Source organism: Oncorhynchus keta, chromosome 34, assembly GCF_023373465.1.
Source record: "Oncorhynchus keta strain PuntledgeMale-10-30-2019 chromosome 34, Oket_V2, whole genome shotgun sequence".
NCBI classification, from domain to species: Eukaryota; Metazoa; Chordata; class Actinopteri; order Salmoniformes; family Salmonidae; genus Oncorhynchus; species Oncorhynchus keta.
In genome coordinates this window covers 11,714,342-11,729,216 of record NC_068454.1, presented here as the reverse complement: position 1 = coordinate 11,729,216, position 14,875 = coordinate 11,714,342, and the positions used below count along the sequence as shown (strand labels likewise).

Here is a 14,875-nt window from a genome sequence, read left to right as displayed (position 1 = left end):
ACGCAGCGTTACCCATGCAGAGCAAGGGGAACAACCACTCCAAGTCTCAAGAGCGAGTGATGTTTGAAACGCTATTTGCGCGCACCCCGCTAACTATCTAGCCATTTCACATCGGTTACACAAGCCTAATCTCGGGAGTTGATAGGCTTGAAGTCATAAACAGCGCAATGCTTGTAGCACAGCGAAGAGCTGTTGGCAAAACGCACGAAAGTGCTGTTTGAATGAATGCTTACGAGCCTGCTGCTGCCTACCATCGCTAACCCACCGTTCCTAGGCCGTCATTGAAAACAAGAACGTGTTCTTAACATGATGCACCCATCCCTTTTAGCGGGATCATTTTCATCAACACCCGCTGAATTGCAGCTCGCCAAATTCAAATTAAATTACTCAAAATATTTATTTTTCATGAAATCACAAGCGCAATATAGCAAAACACAGTTTAGCTTGTTGTTAATCCACCTGGCGTGTCACATTTCAATAAAGCTTTTCGGCGAAAGCATAACAAGCGTTTATGTAAGAACATCTCTCTCAGTAGACAAAATATTACAAACACTAGCAGCCAAGTAGATTGGTCACGAAAGTCAAAAGCAATAGATTAAATCGCTTACCTTTGATCTTCGGATGTTTGCACTCACGAGACTCCCCGTTCCACAGGCTATTTCGACAGATATGGAAACTTTAGTGTTTTCTATCCTAATCTGACAATTATATGTATATTCTAGTTTCTGGGCCTGAGAAATGTGCAGTTTCAAATGGTTATTTTTTATGGCCAAAAATTAATATCCTGCCCCCTACAATCAAGACGTTTAAACTGACTTGCCTTAAATAAAGGTGTAAAAAAAGAGATTGTGCCAAATCGGTGTCCAAAAAATACCCATTTCCAATTGTTATGATAACTTGGAATCGGCCATTCCGATTAATCGCCCGACCTCTAATTTCTGCTCCTTGAGGCCAAAGGCAACCAAGGAAGACTCAAATTCTCAGAGTACAGTAGTTTAGGGGGAAAAACAAAAATAGATCTTCTGTCTGTGCTTTTATTGGCAAAGACAAAGTAGAGCCTGCTACCCTCAAAGTAAAACCAGATGCTTTACCCCATCCTGAACAGCATGAAAAGATGGCTTTCCCAGTAGGCCGGATGGAATCCAATGCTTCTGACCATCTCTACGATGGCGCCAGTGTATGGCGACACTTCACATGCAGCTCTCTTGCTACTCTGTCATTGTGTTAACTAAGTTGGTTATCCAAAAATATAGCACCAACACTTAATTACATCACGAGTTTGTTTTTCTTGATGAACAATTCTTGGCGAACAAACATGGAAATAATCTGAATTCTGTTGACTGAACCTGTAATACTTAATGATCAACTGTCACCTCTTCCACCCGCATAAGGGGTTTACCTGATTGCTGTTACTGTACAGCCCCAAGCCAATTCTTCTCCTGCTCTTGACGAACTTAATAGCGTTATTTAAAAAAAATACAAATGGAAACGTGTAGCCAGAGGCCTTAACTATCGCCGCAGAGGACTATAATTTGCCACCTGGGGAAAGTACTGCCAAAATACTTTCAACATGTCCCCTGACCAGGTGTGACAAAACACTGGACTGTTGCTTCTTCTCCACCCAGGGACCATATTGCTCCTTCACACAACCCCACTTCAGCGATCAGATCACTCATCAGTCCTTACTTCCTCTTTACAAAGAGTAAGTGATGAGCACACAAGCAGTTAGTGCTTATCCAATGACTTTCAACTGCAAAGGTGCCTGATGCATTCAAATAGGATGCAATAGGATGTTCTAGTAATTAATTTGTGACCTAGAGCAGCGGTCTCACACAAACATTATTTTTGCGAAAAATAACTTTGTGGTCCTCCCATTGGGAACTGCTGACCTCAAACGTTATTGATGTTGCTAAAGACAGGAGAAACTGGACAACAAGTTCAGGGCATCTGACTTGTTCACGTGGCAGGTACTTCAGGCTATCAAGGAGAAAGCTAGCGGAATTGCCCATATTGACTCCTCACTCCCACATGAGGCGAACAACTGATCTACAGCTTCCAGCAACTCAGGAATATGTACTCAAGTTTCAATCAAGACAATGTTCTGTTGTCCAACCTTGTAGTCTCGTGATTCCTGCTGTTTGTTGGCCGGTTGTTTTATTGGCCTGCTATCGGCACAAGCATATGTTGAGTTGCCTGAGTTAGGGCTGTTATACTAGGGACTATCATTGACGTGAAGAGGCTATGCGACAGACCAGGCAACTACTTTTAAAGCTGAACTTAATGCAGATCGGCAACATATCACATGCCTGCAAGATGACCAATTTGGAGGACGGATGGTCTGGCTACTTAGCATTTGGCGTTGCGCTGGATATTGGCAAACAACATGGTCTTCTGAATGCCCATGAGAACCAGGATTTCTATTTATTAAAAATAAAAAAACAGCTTAAGAAGTTTTTACAATCAACTCTGTGACGTAATGCAAGTCTAGGCACCTGCGGGTAGCACGGACATTCCCTCGTCTTTGTTCTTGCAGTTAATGCAAGTGATCTACAATCGATATTCTCTGGCATTTTTTTAATCCTCTGCACATCAGGGCTGTTGGATTTAGTCATGTAACAGTATTGTTTGCTACTTGCTCCTCACTGGGTCCAACACAACAATATTATTTTAGGGAAAGAAAAGTCTGAGTTCTAAGAAAATGGTGTCATGCTAGCTAAGCTAGCACTGACTCATTAAGACTGACTTGCCTCTTAGAAGTTGTGCCATGATTAATGAGATATTCAAAATGGGATTTACTTTGACATTTTAAGATATTGCATAAGGTTTGTCTTGGGTTAGTTTCATCTCACTTTTGACGTTATTTGTCTTTTTATTCCACAACAGAAAATGCGTATTCCTCTGGTAGACAGTGTGGTTATTCAGTGCCGCCACCAGTAAACTTCTGTAAGTCCCTTCCGTCTGCTTTGTGCTGAGATGCATGAAATGGCCTTACACACAACACCAATGTGGGTTGTTCCAGATGCAGGTTCTGTTCAGTGGAGCTTTATTATTTTGACGTGCTTCCTAAAATGTTAAACAACTTCATATTTAAGATCTGATAATATGCGTTGGTACAAACTTAATTTGTATTTGGAACCAAATGTGAAGAGTTCTAGCCTTTTTGAAAGACCAATATTTTTACCAATTTGTCTGTGGGGGCTGGTTAGACAGATGTGATATACCTGATTGTACCTGCTCAACACATTCCCAATAGGGAACGCCTCCCACGACTGGGAATAGGGTATCGCTTTACGATATGCAGCCATAGATGGGTGTCGAGGCTACTTCTAGTGTAACTTGTTTCTGGTGATGGAGTGTTGTAAAATGGATGTCTTTTGAGTAAGATTCTGCCCTGCGCCGCTAGCTAGTATGGCTGTATTACCAATGCCAAGGTGAGCTGCTTAATGCTAACATATGTTTAGTATCTGCAGTAGGAGTAAATCTGTATCAAAATGAGCCTACATTGTGTGTTTTGCTCAACCTTAGGAGCATACAGAAGGAATACCATTAAAGCAGGGACTCCAGAATGAAAGGGAGCATGTTCGATGAGTGTGAAATGTCTAGTAGCCTAGCCTATACTTGGAATCCTTCCAATAGGCACTGTAATGCTGCGTTCATAGCCAGGTGTGAGATGGATGTTTTTTTTTTTTACTGGGCAAGTCGGTGAAGAACAAATTCTTATTTACAATGACTGCCTACCCCGACCAAACCATAACCCGGACGACGTTGGGCCAATGCCCTGCCCTATGGGACGCCAATCACGGCTGGGTTGTGATATAGCCCAGGATTGAACCAGGGTCTGTAGTTACTCCTCTAGCGCTGAGTGCCTTAGACCGCTGCGCCACTCGGGAGCCCACATAGAACTGGAAAGAATCCACTTGAATGCACCTCCAACTGGTAATTACTAGTGGTTAACTCATCTATCATCCCTGAGCTCTGACTTCTCCCTCATGCTGACGTTACCTACTAAGGAAATTACCCCAAACAGCATTTTGGGAAAATAAATTCAACAAAACACTACTCATAAAAATCTGTTTGTTTACAAACATGATAGCTGTACTTTTAGTTTATGGTTGATGCAATAGCCAATCTGTTCAAAGCACGTGAATGCATCTTAACTGGTATTTTTTGACTTCAACTGCCAATTGCAACCTTCCCACTTGGTTATGAATGCACCATAAATGCCCAAGGGAAACATTCGGAACTTGCAGGCTTTAATTTTGTTGAAGCTTTGCTTGTCTTTGGCGGCGTGCCTTGCATAGTGATGTCAGAGCTTGCAGTGTGCTGCTGTCTATGGTGACTGATCTGAATCCTGATTAATTATAAAGTGATTTCCTTTATCCTTCCACCTTAATTTGGTCTGCTGTGAGGATTGGTTCACCATTTCTGGGCACTTTTATTTATATATTTAAATAACGTGTAGAAGGGTGAGCAAATGTGTTTCTTTTTTGTATTTCACTTGTTTTTGATAGACTTGTATTGTGGGGACAAACACTTTTTTCAAATATATGTCAAAAGCTCCAAATACGTCCTTTTTAGAAACGGTTACAATTTGAGTATAGTGATGCAATGTTCTATTAGATTTTTATTGCTACTCAAGCGTTACCTCTGTCCATTCTAGCAGCAGGCTACACAGAATGACAGCTGGGTAGGTGAAACATCTCGAGTCGCACAAGGGAATATAGTGGTGCCAATAAAGCTCAGAATGGCACGATTTGGTGTGTACATCTACAGACCTGCATCGCTATACTGAGACGTCGGTTTCTTAAAGGACGGATTTGGGTGTTTCTGGAGTTGTGGTTTATTTATTTTTTTATAAATAAATTGGGATTCCCCTGCACAACAAGCAATTAGGAAGTATTTCACAGCTGGGTTAAGTTTCTCTAAGTAGTGAAATTGCAGAAATTGTCTGACTCCTTCTATAACATTCCATTTACATAAGTTTTCTTTAAATTTATTTTTATAGAAAGATGGTGAGCCACTCCTTTAACTTTCCTGTCCAGAAATAGTCCCTTCTATAAAGGAGCAGACTTGCTAATTGTACTGTCTGAAATTAAACACATTTTATTTCACTTTTAACAAGGCATGTCGCATGTCAGTTAGGAACAATCTTATTTACAACGACTGCCTACCCAAGCCACTGTATAAACATGGCCCGCACAACTGTCTAATTTCATGTAGTTAATGTCTTACGTTTTTGAGACTCAAGTAATTTATATTGAATAGTTTTAGTGTCAGGCTGCATTCATTTGAGTTACATGTCATCCTTGACGTTAATGCACAGGTTTGCATCAATAGAGGTATAGGCTACATGAAGTGTTTCTGGACTTCTCAGTGCTTTTCCAAGATGAAACTATCTGACACTGTTAATGCTGGCTCTGAATGCATGTGATCCTGCAGAATGTGTTTGCTTAGTGCACATGAACAGTGTCTTTGTACACAGCTCTAGGCCTGGTCTCAAGCCTCCGTTAGCACGTACACCACATTAGGTTTGCCCTGTGTTTCAAGTGGGAAAGCTAGCACTTGAAGGAACCCCCTGAAGACCAACAGTTGGTTGTGGAAGCTGCCTTTTTAAAAGAAATATCAGTTCTCCCTTTTATCTAAAGCTTTACCACTATGAAGTGAAAGAATAAACCTGACCCTAGATCTGTGGGTTGGGGCTGTTTGTCACCTATGGAAGTGGTGTAGACCGAACTGTCCATTTGCCTCCTCCCCAACCCACATTGATGGCTTGAATGATTGCTGTGGTAAATGTCTCTTGGACAGCAGTCTAACCTTGTAGTCCTAACTCAGGGTTGCCTTGCATTTGACCTTTATTTAACCAGGCAAGTCAGTTAAGAACAATTTTCAATGACTGTCTAGGAACAGTGGGCTAACTGCCTGTTCAGGGGCAGAACGACAGATTTGTACCTTGTCAGCTCGGGGGTTTGAACTCGCAACCTTCCGGTTACTAGTCCAACGCTCTAACCACTAGGCTACCCTGCCGCCCCAAATGTGTTTTGGAATAGGGGTTATTGTAGGAGTCTTTTGAAGTGTCTCCACCCTTCATTCTGTCGACTTGTCCACTGTTGTAGTGAACTCGTACTGCCAAGCTCAGTCAGTTGGCCTCCCTTTTAAAACTTGAATCTCTGAAATTGATTTTGAGCCCTTTGATCGATTTGTCACTTGTTTTGCCAATGCCAGTATTTATTGCAATGATGGGAGGGATGTGTATGTACAGTACCAGTCAAATGTTAGGACACCTACTCATTCCAGGGTTTTTGTTTTATTTTTACTGTTTTCTAAATTGTAGAATAATATAGTGAAGGCATCCAAACTATGAAATAACACATGGAATCATGTAGTAACCAAATCCAAATATATTTGAGATTCTTCAAAGTAGCCTTTGGTTGGACAGCTTTGCACTCTTGGCATTCTCTCAACCAGCTTTGAGGTAGTCACCTGGGATCCATTTAAATGAACAGGTATGACTCGTTAAAAGTTGTGGAATCTCTTTCCTTACTGCATTTGAGCTAATCTGTTGTGACAAGGTAGGGGTGGTATACAGAAGATGGCCCTATTTGGTAAAAGACCAAGGCCATATTTAGGCAAGAACAGCTCAAATAAGCAAAGCGAAACAACATTCCATTACTTTAAGACATGAACGTCAGTCAATATGGAAAATTTCAAGAACTTTGAACGTTTCTTCAAGTGCAGTCACAAAAACCAAGTGCTATGATGAAACTAGTAATAAATAAATAAATACATACCCTTGAATGAGTATGTGTCAACCTTTGACGTGTGTATGCAATATATACTGTACCAGTTAAAATTGGACACCTACTCATTCAAGGGTTTGGTGGACATTTTATGTTAACTACTTTCTACGTTGTAGAATATTCAAATCAAATATGAAATGACACATTCATGTAAACAAATCTAAATGTTTTAGATTCTTCAAAGTAACCACCTTTTGTGACAGCTTTCTCTCAACCAGTTTCACCTGGAATGCTTTTCCAACATTCTTGAAGAAGCTCCCACATGCTGAGCACTTGTTGGCTGCTTTTCCTGAACTCTGCGGTCCAACTCATCCCAAACCCTCTCAATTTGGTCGAGGCTAGGTCATCTGATGCAGGACTCATCACTCTTCTAAGTCAAATAGCCCTTACACTGCCTGGAGGTGTGGTGAGCTGCAGAATGCTGTGGTAGCCATGCTGGTTAAGTGTGCCTTCAATTCTAAATAAATCGGAGTGTCACCAGCAAAGCCTCATCACACCTCTTCCTCCGTGCTTCACGGTGAGAACCACACATGCGGAGATCATCCGTTCACCTACTCTGCGTCTCACAAAGACACAACGGTTGGAACCAAAAATCTCAAATTTGGACTCATCACACCAAAGGACAGATTTCCACCGGTCTAATGTCCATTGCACGTGTGTCTTGGCCCAAGTCTCTTCTTGATGTCCTTTAGTAGTGGTTTCTTTGCAGCAATTTGACCATGAAGACCTCTTCACGCAGTCTCCTCTGAACAGTTGAGATGTCTGTTAGAAGAGCTCTGTAGCATTTATTTGAGCTGTTCTTGCCATAATAGTTGGTATTTTACCGAATAGGGCATCTTCTGTACACCACCACTACCTTGTCACAACACAACTGATTAGCTCAAATGCATAAATTCCACACATTAACTTTTAACAAGGCACACTTGTTAATTGAAATGCATTCCAGGTGACTTCATGAAGCTGGTTGAGAGAATGCGTGTGTGCAAAGCTGTCATAAAGGCAAAGGGTGACTATTTTGAAGAAAGTAATCTAAAATATATTTTGATTTGGTTCACAATTAGTCTTTGTACATTATTCCGTATGTGTTAATTCATAGTTTTGATGTCTTCACTGTTATTCTACAATGTAGAAAATGGTCAAATAAAGACATTTTTGAATGAGTCAACTTTTCACTGGTTCTGTGCGTTTTTCTTCTGGGATTTTCTTTTCCTTTCTGTGGGCCTGGGAATCCAATCTATCCCCTTCGTAGTCTCTGAATACATGATAACCCCATAGTACGCTCTCTACCTGTCATCATTCCTCTTCCTTTCATTCCTCATCCTGTCCATGAAGACTCTCCAGGAGGATGGGATGGCGGACGCAGCAACGGCTTCACCAACGGTTACCATGACAACCGCAACGGGGGACGCGGTGGGCCTCCCCGAAATGACAGAGGTGGGTGTGACAGCTGCCGTAGTAACACAATGGGTGACACCTTGTTTAATCAGCCAGTGCACACCGCAGGTGGGGAAACCTACCGTGCCAAGTTGTATTTCTGTTCATCAGTAATTGTAATTACACTTGACAACGGATACAAGTAGTAGGTAATGTATTATGCTGTAGATCTGGGTCTCTAGATCCTACTGTGCGTATACTCTATTTACTTGGTAATACTAGTAATAACAAATAAATATAATATAGACGGTATCTGCAGAGGCAGAATTTCCTTATCACCAGCAATGGAAATAATGTGTTAATATAAATCAGACTTATTAAAATTGTTATTGTCAAATAGACTGCTGGAAGGGTACAGATAAAAAAAAAAATATATACAATAAACAAACACCCCTGCACATTCAGTCTAACCCTATACTCATATCATCCAATCAAATCTATTTACCAAAATAGCTGCTCTTTCCCAAACAATATCTTGTTGGTGGTAGACAGTTCTTGCATGTTAGTGGGATGATGAATGTATCCACGGTTACTCATTGAGCTATCCACTCTCCCAACTCAGGGTTTGGTGGTGGACAAGATGGTGGAGGCTGGGGAAGTGCTCCCAGACAAGATGCAGCCTATAACAGCTTTGGAGGGAGGGGCAAGTCTTCCTTCTACAGCGACCGTGGATCAACAGGGGGCAGAGGGGGGTAAGTACCACTCGGTGCACTGTCTGTTGGAACTCTGTATTTAGCCATACAATTAGGTTTGTGGTGTTTCAGACAGCTGATTTATAAAAGTGTGGGTGTATTTTGCAGTTATCAGCGTGGAGGGTATGGTGGTGGTGGTAACAACCGCTGGCAGGAAGACTCCAGAGACGACGAGGACTGGTCCAAACCCAGCCCCGCTAACGAACGCCTGGAAGCGTGAGTCTCACTCCTCTCTTAAATTGACCAAAACCAGTGTGTCTAGGACTTGTGCAACTTGAAGTGTGCCATATATATAAGTATACTCAACAAAATTGACCTTCCATCAGTCTTAGTCTCACTCTTAAAGACAGTAGTGTGCAATATTCAGTTTGGTTTTTCCGGGCAACTTTTGAAGAGTCCTGTTTATAACGTTGGTTTGGACATCAAGTCTGTGACGTCCTATAACCCAAACTATCTTTTTCCTCTCCACTCGTCCAGGGAGTTGTTCTCAAGCGGCAACACTGGTATTAACTTTGAGAAATACGATGACATTCCCGTGGAGGCCACTGGCTCCAACTGCCCGCCACACATCGATAGTGTAAGTCGTATCATTGCCTTTACCAGTTGACATGTAAATCAAGGGAAAAGCTGTGTATGGAAAATGTTGAAGCTTTTCTTATTGACAAAAGTCAACAGCGTAGAAGTGATCCAAAACTAACGCCGTCTGTGTTTGGCTATTTCAGTTCCACGATGTGGACATGGGGGAGATCATCATGAGTAACATTGCCCTGACCCACTACACACGGCCCACCCCCGTCCAGAAATACGCTATCCCTGTCATTAAGTCTAAGAGAGACCTCATGGCCTGCGCTCAGACTGGTATGGGACTGAATGATTGAAGATTCACAATGAGTGATGCTGAGACTAAGATTTTTCACTTTAAAATGTATGTTAAAATTATGCATCTGCACTGTTCTTCAAGTAAATTTGCAAACATTGTTTTTTTTTGTTGACATTTTAAGTGAAAAAAATCTGAGTCTCAGCATCACTCCGTTATTGTGGCATTACCTATGAAACCATGTTCTTTACTTCAAAGGTAGAGATGCTAAGGGAATTGCTAGCTGGGTATACTATGAATTTAAAACAGGTTTTCTGATTGTCTTTCTATCGCTTGCTACCTTTTGTGACCAACAAAGACGAATGATTGTTGTATTGACTAAAAGACTGAATGTTCCTCAGGCTCGGGTAAGACGGCAGCCTTCCTGGTGCCAGTGCTGAGCCAGATCTACACACAGGGGCCCGGAGACGCCGCAGCAGCTGCCAAGAACGGACAGGTACACGCACACGTCCAGCCTGCAACGTTGAGTTTTCCCATCGATCTGAAACATTGCTTTTCTGTGACAGCAAGCGATTCAATTGCCCCCCCCCCCCATTGCCTTGCTTGTGTGCTGTTTATTTATTCTGTGTGCTGTTTATTTATTCTGTGTGCTGAGGTTGACCCAACACTTGTTTCCCTCCACAGGACAGTGGTAAATATGGGCGCCGTAAGCAGTATCCCCTCTCTCTTGTCCTGGCTCCCACCAGAGAACTGGCCCTGCAGATATACGAAGAGTCCAGAAAGGTATGGGCTAAATACACCATGGACAGAACATGAATGATCTTGTAGTGACAGTGTAATAGTCGAGTAGCCTAGTGGTGGCAAATGAACATGGGCCCGTTGACTTGAAGGTTGCTCATTATCAACATGTTGAGTGATTGCATCTAGATGAACCTTTCTAGGGCAGGGGTTCAGCTTGCGGAATATGATCAAATGAATCACTAACCTTTGATCTTCATCAGATGACACTCATAGGACATGTTACACAATACATGTATGTTTTGTTCAATGTGCATATTTGTATCCAAAAATCTCAGTTTACATTGCCGCATTACGTGCAGTACTGTTTTAATAACTTAACATCTGGTGATTTTGCAGAAATAATCATAATAAACATTGATAAAAGATACAGCTGTTATTCACAGAATTAAAGAGACTAATCCTTAATGCAACCGCTGTGTCAGATTTCAAAACAACTTTATGGAAAAAGCATAATCTGAGAGCAGTGCTCAGAACCCAAAACAGCCAGAGGAATATCTGCCATTTTGGAGTCAACAAAGTTAGAAATAACACCATAAATATTCACTTACCTTCGATCTTCACCAGAAGGCACTAACAGGAATCCCGGTTCGATAATAAATGACTGATTTGTTCCATTTATATCCAAATAGCCACTTGTTGTTAGCGTGGTCAGCCCAGTAATCAATCTTCATGAGTCGCAGGAACTTGTCCAGACAAACTCAAAGTTCCATTACAGTCCCTTTAGAAACCTGTCAAATGATATATGGAATCAATCTTTAGGATACTTTTAACATAAAACATCAACAATGTTCCAACCGGAGAATTCCTTTGTCTGAAGAAAAGCACTGGAACGAGAGGTAACTCTGTCAGGAGCGCGCGTCGTGAGACCAAGGCTCTCTGCCAGACCACTGACTCAGAGGTCTCACGAGCCCCTTTATAGTAGAATCCTCATTCAAGTTTCTTAAGACGGTTGACATCTAGTGGAAGCCCTAGGAAGTGCAACCTCATCCATATCTCAATGTATATTCGGTAGGCCAAGCTTTGAAAAACTACAAACCTCAGATGTCCCACTTCCTGGTTGGATTTTTCTCAGGTTTTCGCCTGCCATATGAGTTCTGTTATACTCGGACATCATTCAAACAGTTTTTTTAGAAATGTCAGAGTTTTCTATCCAATACTAATAATAATATGCCTATATTAGCATCTGGGACAGAGTAGGAGGCAGTTCACTCTGGGAACCCTGTTCATCCAAAAGTGAAAATACTGCCCCCTATCCCAAAAAGGTTAATAAAATATCGACCTCTATTCTTGGCATGCACACGGTTTCCTCGTGTGTGTGTGTTATGGAGGAACAAAATTCCCAGTGCTAGGTCTTCAGTACCAACATGTTTCTCATTTTCTGGTTCTATCCTCAATCACTGGTACACTATCATGTTGAAATGGACTGGCATCAGGTTCTATGTAACATCTGCTATAGAACAATTCTCCAAAGATGACAAAAGGATAATGGCTAATACTGAATTATGGGTAGTACTAGGGTTCTGAATGGTCCTGTATGTCTCCCTCCCCTGTAGTTTGCGTACCGCTCCCGTGTGCGTCCCTGCGTTGTGTACGGAGGGGCTGACATCGGCCAGCAGATCAGAGACTTGGAGCGAGGCTGTCATCTTCTGGTGGCCACACCTGGACGCCTGGTGGACATGATGGAGAGGGGCAAGATTGGCCTCGACTACTGCAAGTAAGTGGGACATTGGCTAGTGCTTACGAGTTGGCTAGTGCTTACGAGTTGGCTAGTGCTTACGAGTTGGCTAGTGCTTACGAGTTGGCTAGTGCTTACGAGTTGGCTAGTGCTTACGAGTTGGCTAGTGCTTACGAGTTGGCTAGTGCTTACGAGTTGGCTAGTGCTTACGAGTTGGCTAGTGCTTACGAGTTGGCTAGTGCTTACGAGTTGGCTAGTGCTTACGAGTTGGCTAGTGCTTACGAGTTGGCTAGTGCTTACGAGTTGGCTAGTGCTTACGAGTTGGCTAGTGCTTACGAGTTGGCTAGTGCTTACGAGTTGGCTAGTGCTTACGAGTTGGCTAGTGCTTACGAGTTGGCTAGTGCTTACGAGTTGGCTAGTGCTTACGAGTTGGCTAGTGCTTACGAGTTGGCTAGTGCTTACGAGTTGGCTAGTGCTTACGAGTTGGCTAGTGCTTACGAGTTGGCTAGTGCTTACGAGTTGGCTAGTGCTCACGAGTTGGCTAGTGCTCACGAGTTGGCTGTTTCTGTCGTCCCCGTCAGCTACCTGGTGCTGGATGAGGCTGACAGGATGTTGGACATGGGTTTTGAGCCCCAGATCAGACGCATCGTGGAGCAGGACACCATGCCCCCTAAAGGCATCCGTCAGACCATGATGTTCAGCGCTACCTTCCCCAAGGAGATTCAGGTACACTCACCCCAGTAGTGACGAAAGCTTGAGAAACTGAGTCAAACCCTTAGTGTGTTTCTGACTGTTTCTGACTGTGTAGATGCTGGCGCGTGACTTCCTGGAGGACTATATCTTCCTGGCCGTGGGCCGCGTGGGCTCCACCTCTGAGAACATCACTCAGAAGGTGGTTTGGGTGGAGGACGGTGACAAGCGGTCCTTCCTCCTGGACCTGCTGAATGCTACAGGTAAGAAACACGAAGACCCCAACTCAAACTATTCACACACACACACACACACATTCACTCACAAACAAACCAAACTCCATCCTAAACACATGTATAACATTCAGTCAGATTGAAACTAATTCATAACACTTGATTTTTATCTAAGAGGGTTCATTGTTAGTGTATTCCCTTGCCCCACCCCCAGCCAGCTGTTAGTCTGTCTGCCACAAAGTAAATGAACATCCACGTGGACACAATTGTGTCTCCTAAACTAGTTGGCATGATGAACCTTCACCATTCTCCTCTGGGTGAAACAGAGGGTGGTTGATGGGAAAGCGCTAGTTATCATATCTGTTAAGTTTTCAATTTCTCCACACTGCCTTTGGTTTACTTTGCTGGGCGGTTTGGTTTTATCTAGTCATTCCCAGTGACGCTCCTGATGTTCAGGAGGCTGCAGTGACACCTGGTAAGTATTATTATGGTACTTATAACCCCTAGTCTGACCCTCCCAACTGGCAAACATCCCACTCCTCATCCTCCCCACATCCCTTTCTTTCTCCTTTCAAAATTTCTTCTAGGAACTTTAGGGCCATAAATTAAGCTTGCCGTCTCTGGGCCATGGGAATCCTGCCCGTAGTTCAGCGGTGGTCAACTCCAAGTCATGGAGAGCTGTGGTGTGCAGACTTTTATTCCAGCCCAATGCGAAGACACTAATTTGAGTCTAAATGACACCATGGTGCCTCCAGGACCAGGGTTGGCCTGCCTTGTCATTTGAAACAGCAGTAACACTTGTAACCCTAAAGGTTTCTAAGTGGAGCACAACTTGTTGCTTTTAATTTTCCTCTCCTCTCTTTTTGGAAAAGGGAGTGTTTCTGGCTTGGTGTTACTGTCTGGAATGATTTTCAACACACACACACTCTGGATGTTTAGGGGGATTTTAAGGACACCGTGGGATGTTTGCATTTGGAAACTGAGCTACACCTTCTGTTAGTCACGCAGTTACATCTTGTATAGGTTGAGTGTGTGTGTCTATGGTAAATAAAGTACACACAAATCCCTCTGTATTAGCATTTCAGGCCTTCCAAACAAATTATCTTGTGCATCAGCCTGAACACTCTCGACGTGCCAACGTTTCCTTGGCAACTAGTAAAACAGCCTAACACTCTCGTGGAGATTAACAAATAGCCTAGATGTCACAGGACGCTAGGACCAAAGCAAGCAGACCTCTTCATCACCATGGTAACTAGGCCCTAAGAGGTGAACATGCATGTAGATATCCTAGCCCTGTTTTGAATACTTAGAAAAGACAACCTCACGGAAGGAGTGATGTCTTTGATATAACATGACTGGATAGATGAATGTTCGGCTTCCATGCCATACGATGTTATCCTTCACCTATCAAACATGTCAGATCAGTAATTGATCTAAAGAAAACAGGATGCATTTTACACACCTGGTCCTGGACTCCCATCGTTCAGTGTTGCCATGCCAACCATACCAAACACGGCCTATCTGCCACTGAGGAAACAGGCACAGGATCATCAGAATATCAATGCTCCCCCATCACCATCTCCATAACACCACCATCCAGTTTCACTATCCATTGTTTGCTCTGATAGCCATTAATGCCGTGTTAGTCCACTGTAGATAAAACAATGATGCTACTCTATAGTACCATTCCAAATGGCTGTGAAGACATTTTGATTTATGGGACAATCTGCTGATTC

At 42.8% G+C, this 14,875-nt stretch overlaps 1 protein-coding gene and 1 non-coding gene across 5 annotated transcripts in view; both read left to right on the top strand.

The window, feature by feature from the left end:
* LOC118366722 (ATP-dependent RNA helicase DDX3X-like) overlaps positions 1-14,875 on the top strand; it is a 28,707-nt gene that overhangs the window by 8,621 nt on the left and 5,211 nt on the right. For 2 of the 4 annotated variants that reach the window (XM_052493099.1, XM_035749323.2), the window contains exons 5-16: positions 2,884-2,943; positions 8,130-8,231; positions 8,794-8,923; positions 9,032-9,139; positions 9,401-9,500; positions 9,646-9,781; positions 10,142-10,236; positions 10,425-10,523; positions 12,095-12,255; positions 12,798-12,942; positions 13,025-13,169; positions 13,567-13,614. In XM_052493099.1, coding sequence (XP_052349059.1) covers positions 2,884-2,943; positions 8,130-8,231; positions 8,794-8,923; positions 9,032-9,139; positions 9,401-9,500; positions 9,646-9,781; positions 10,142-10,236; positions 10,425-10,523; positions 12,095-12,255; positions 12,798-12,942; positions 13,025-13,169; positions 13,567-13,614 — 1,329 coding nt within the window. The remainder of the gene's footprint in view (positions 1-2,883; positions 2,944-8,129; positions 8,232-8,793; positions 8,924-9,031; positions 9,140-9,400; positions 9,501-9,645; positions 9,782-10,141; positions 10,237-10,424; positions 10,524-12,094; positions 12,256-12,797; positions 12,943-13,024; positions 13,170-13,566; positions 13,615-14,875) is intronic. The other 2 variants (XM_035749325.2, XM_035749324.2) reach the window with 2 other exon arrangements.
* Positions 11,820-11,949, top strand: LOC118367951 (small nucleolar RNA SNORA57). The gene has a single exon (XR_004822214.1). It is a non-coding gene; the product is annotated as a small nucleolar RNA SNORA57 (small nucleolar RNA).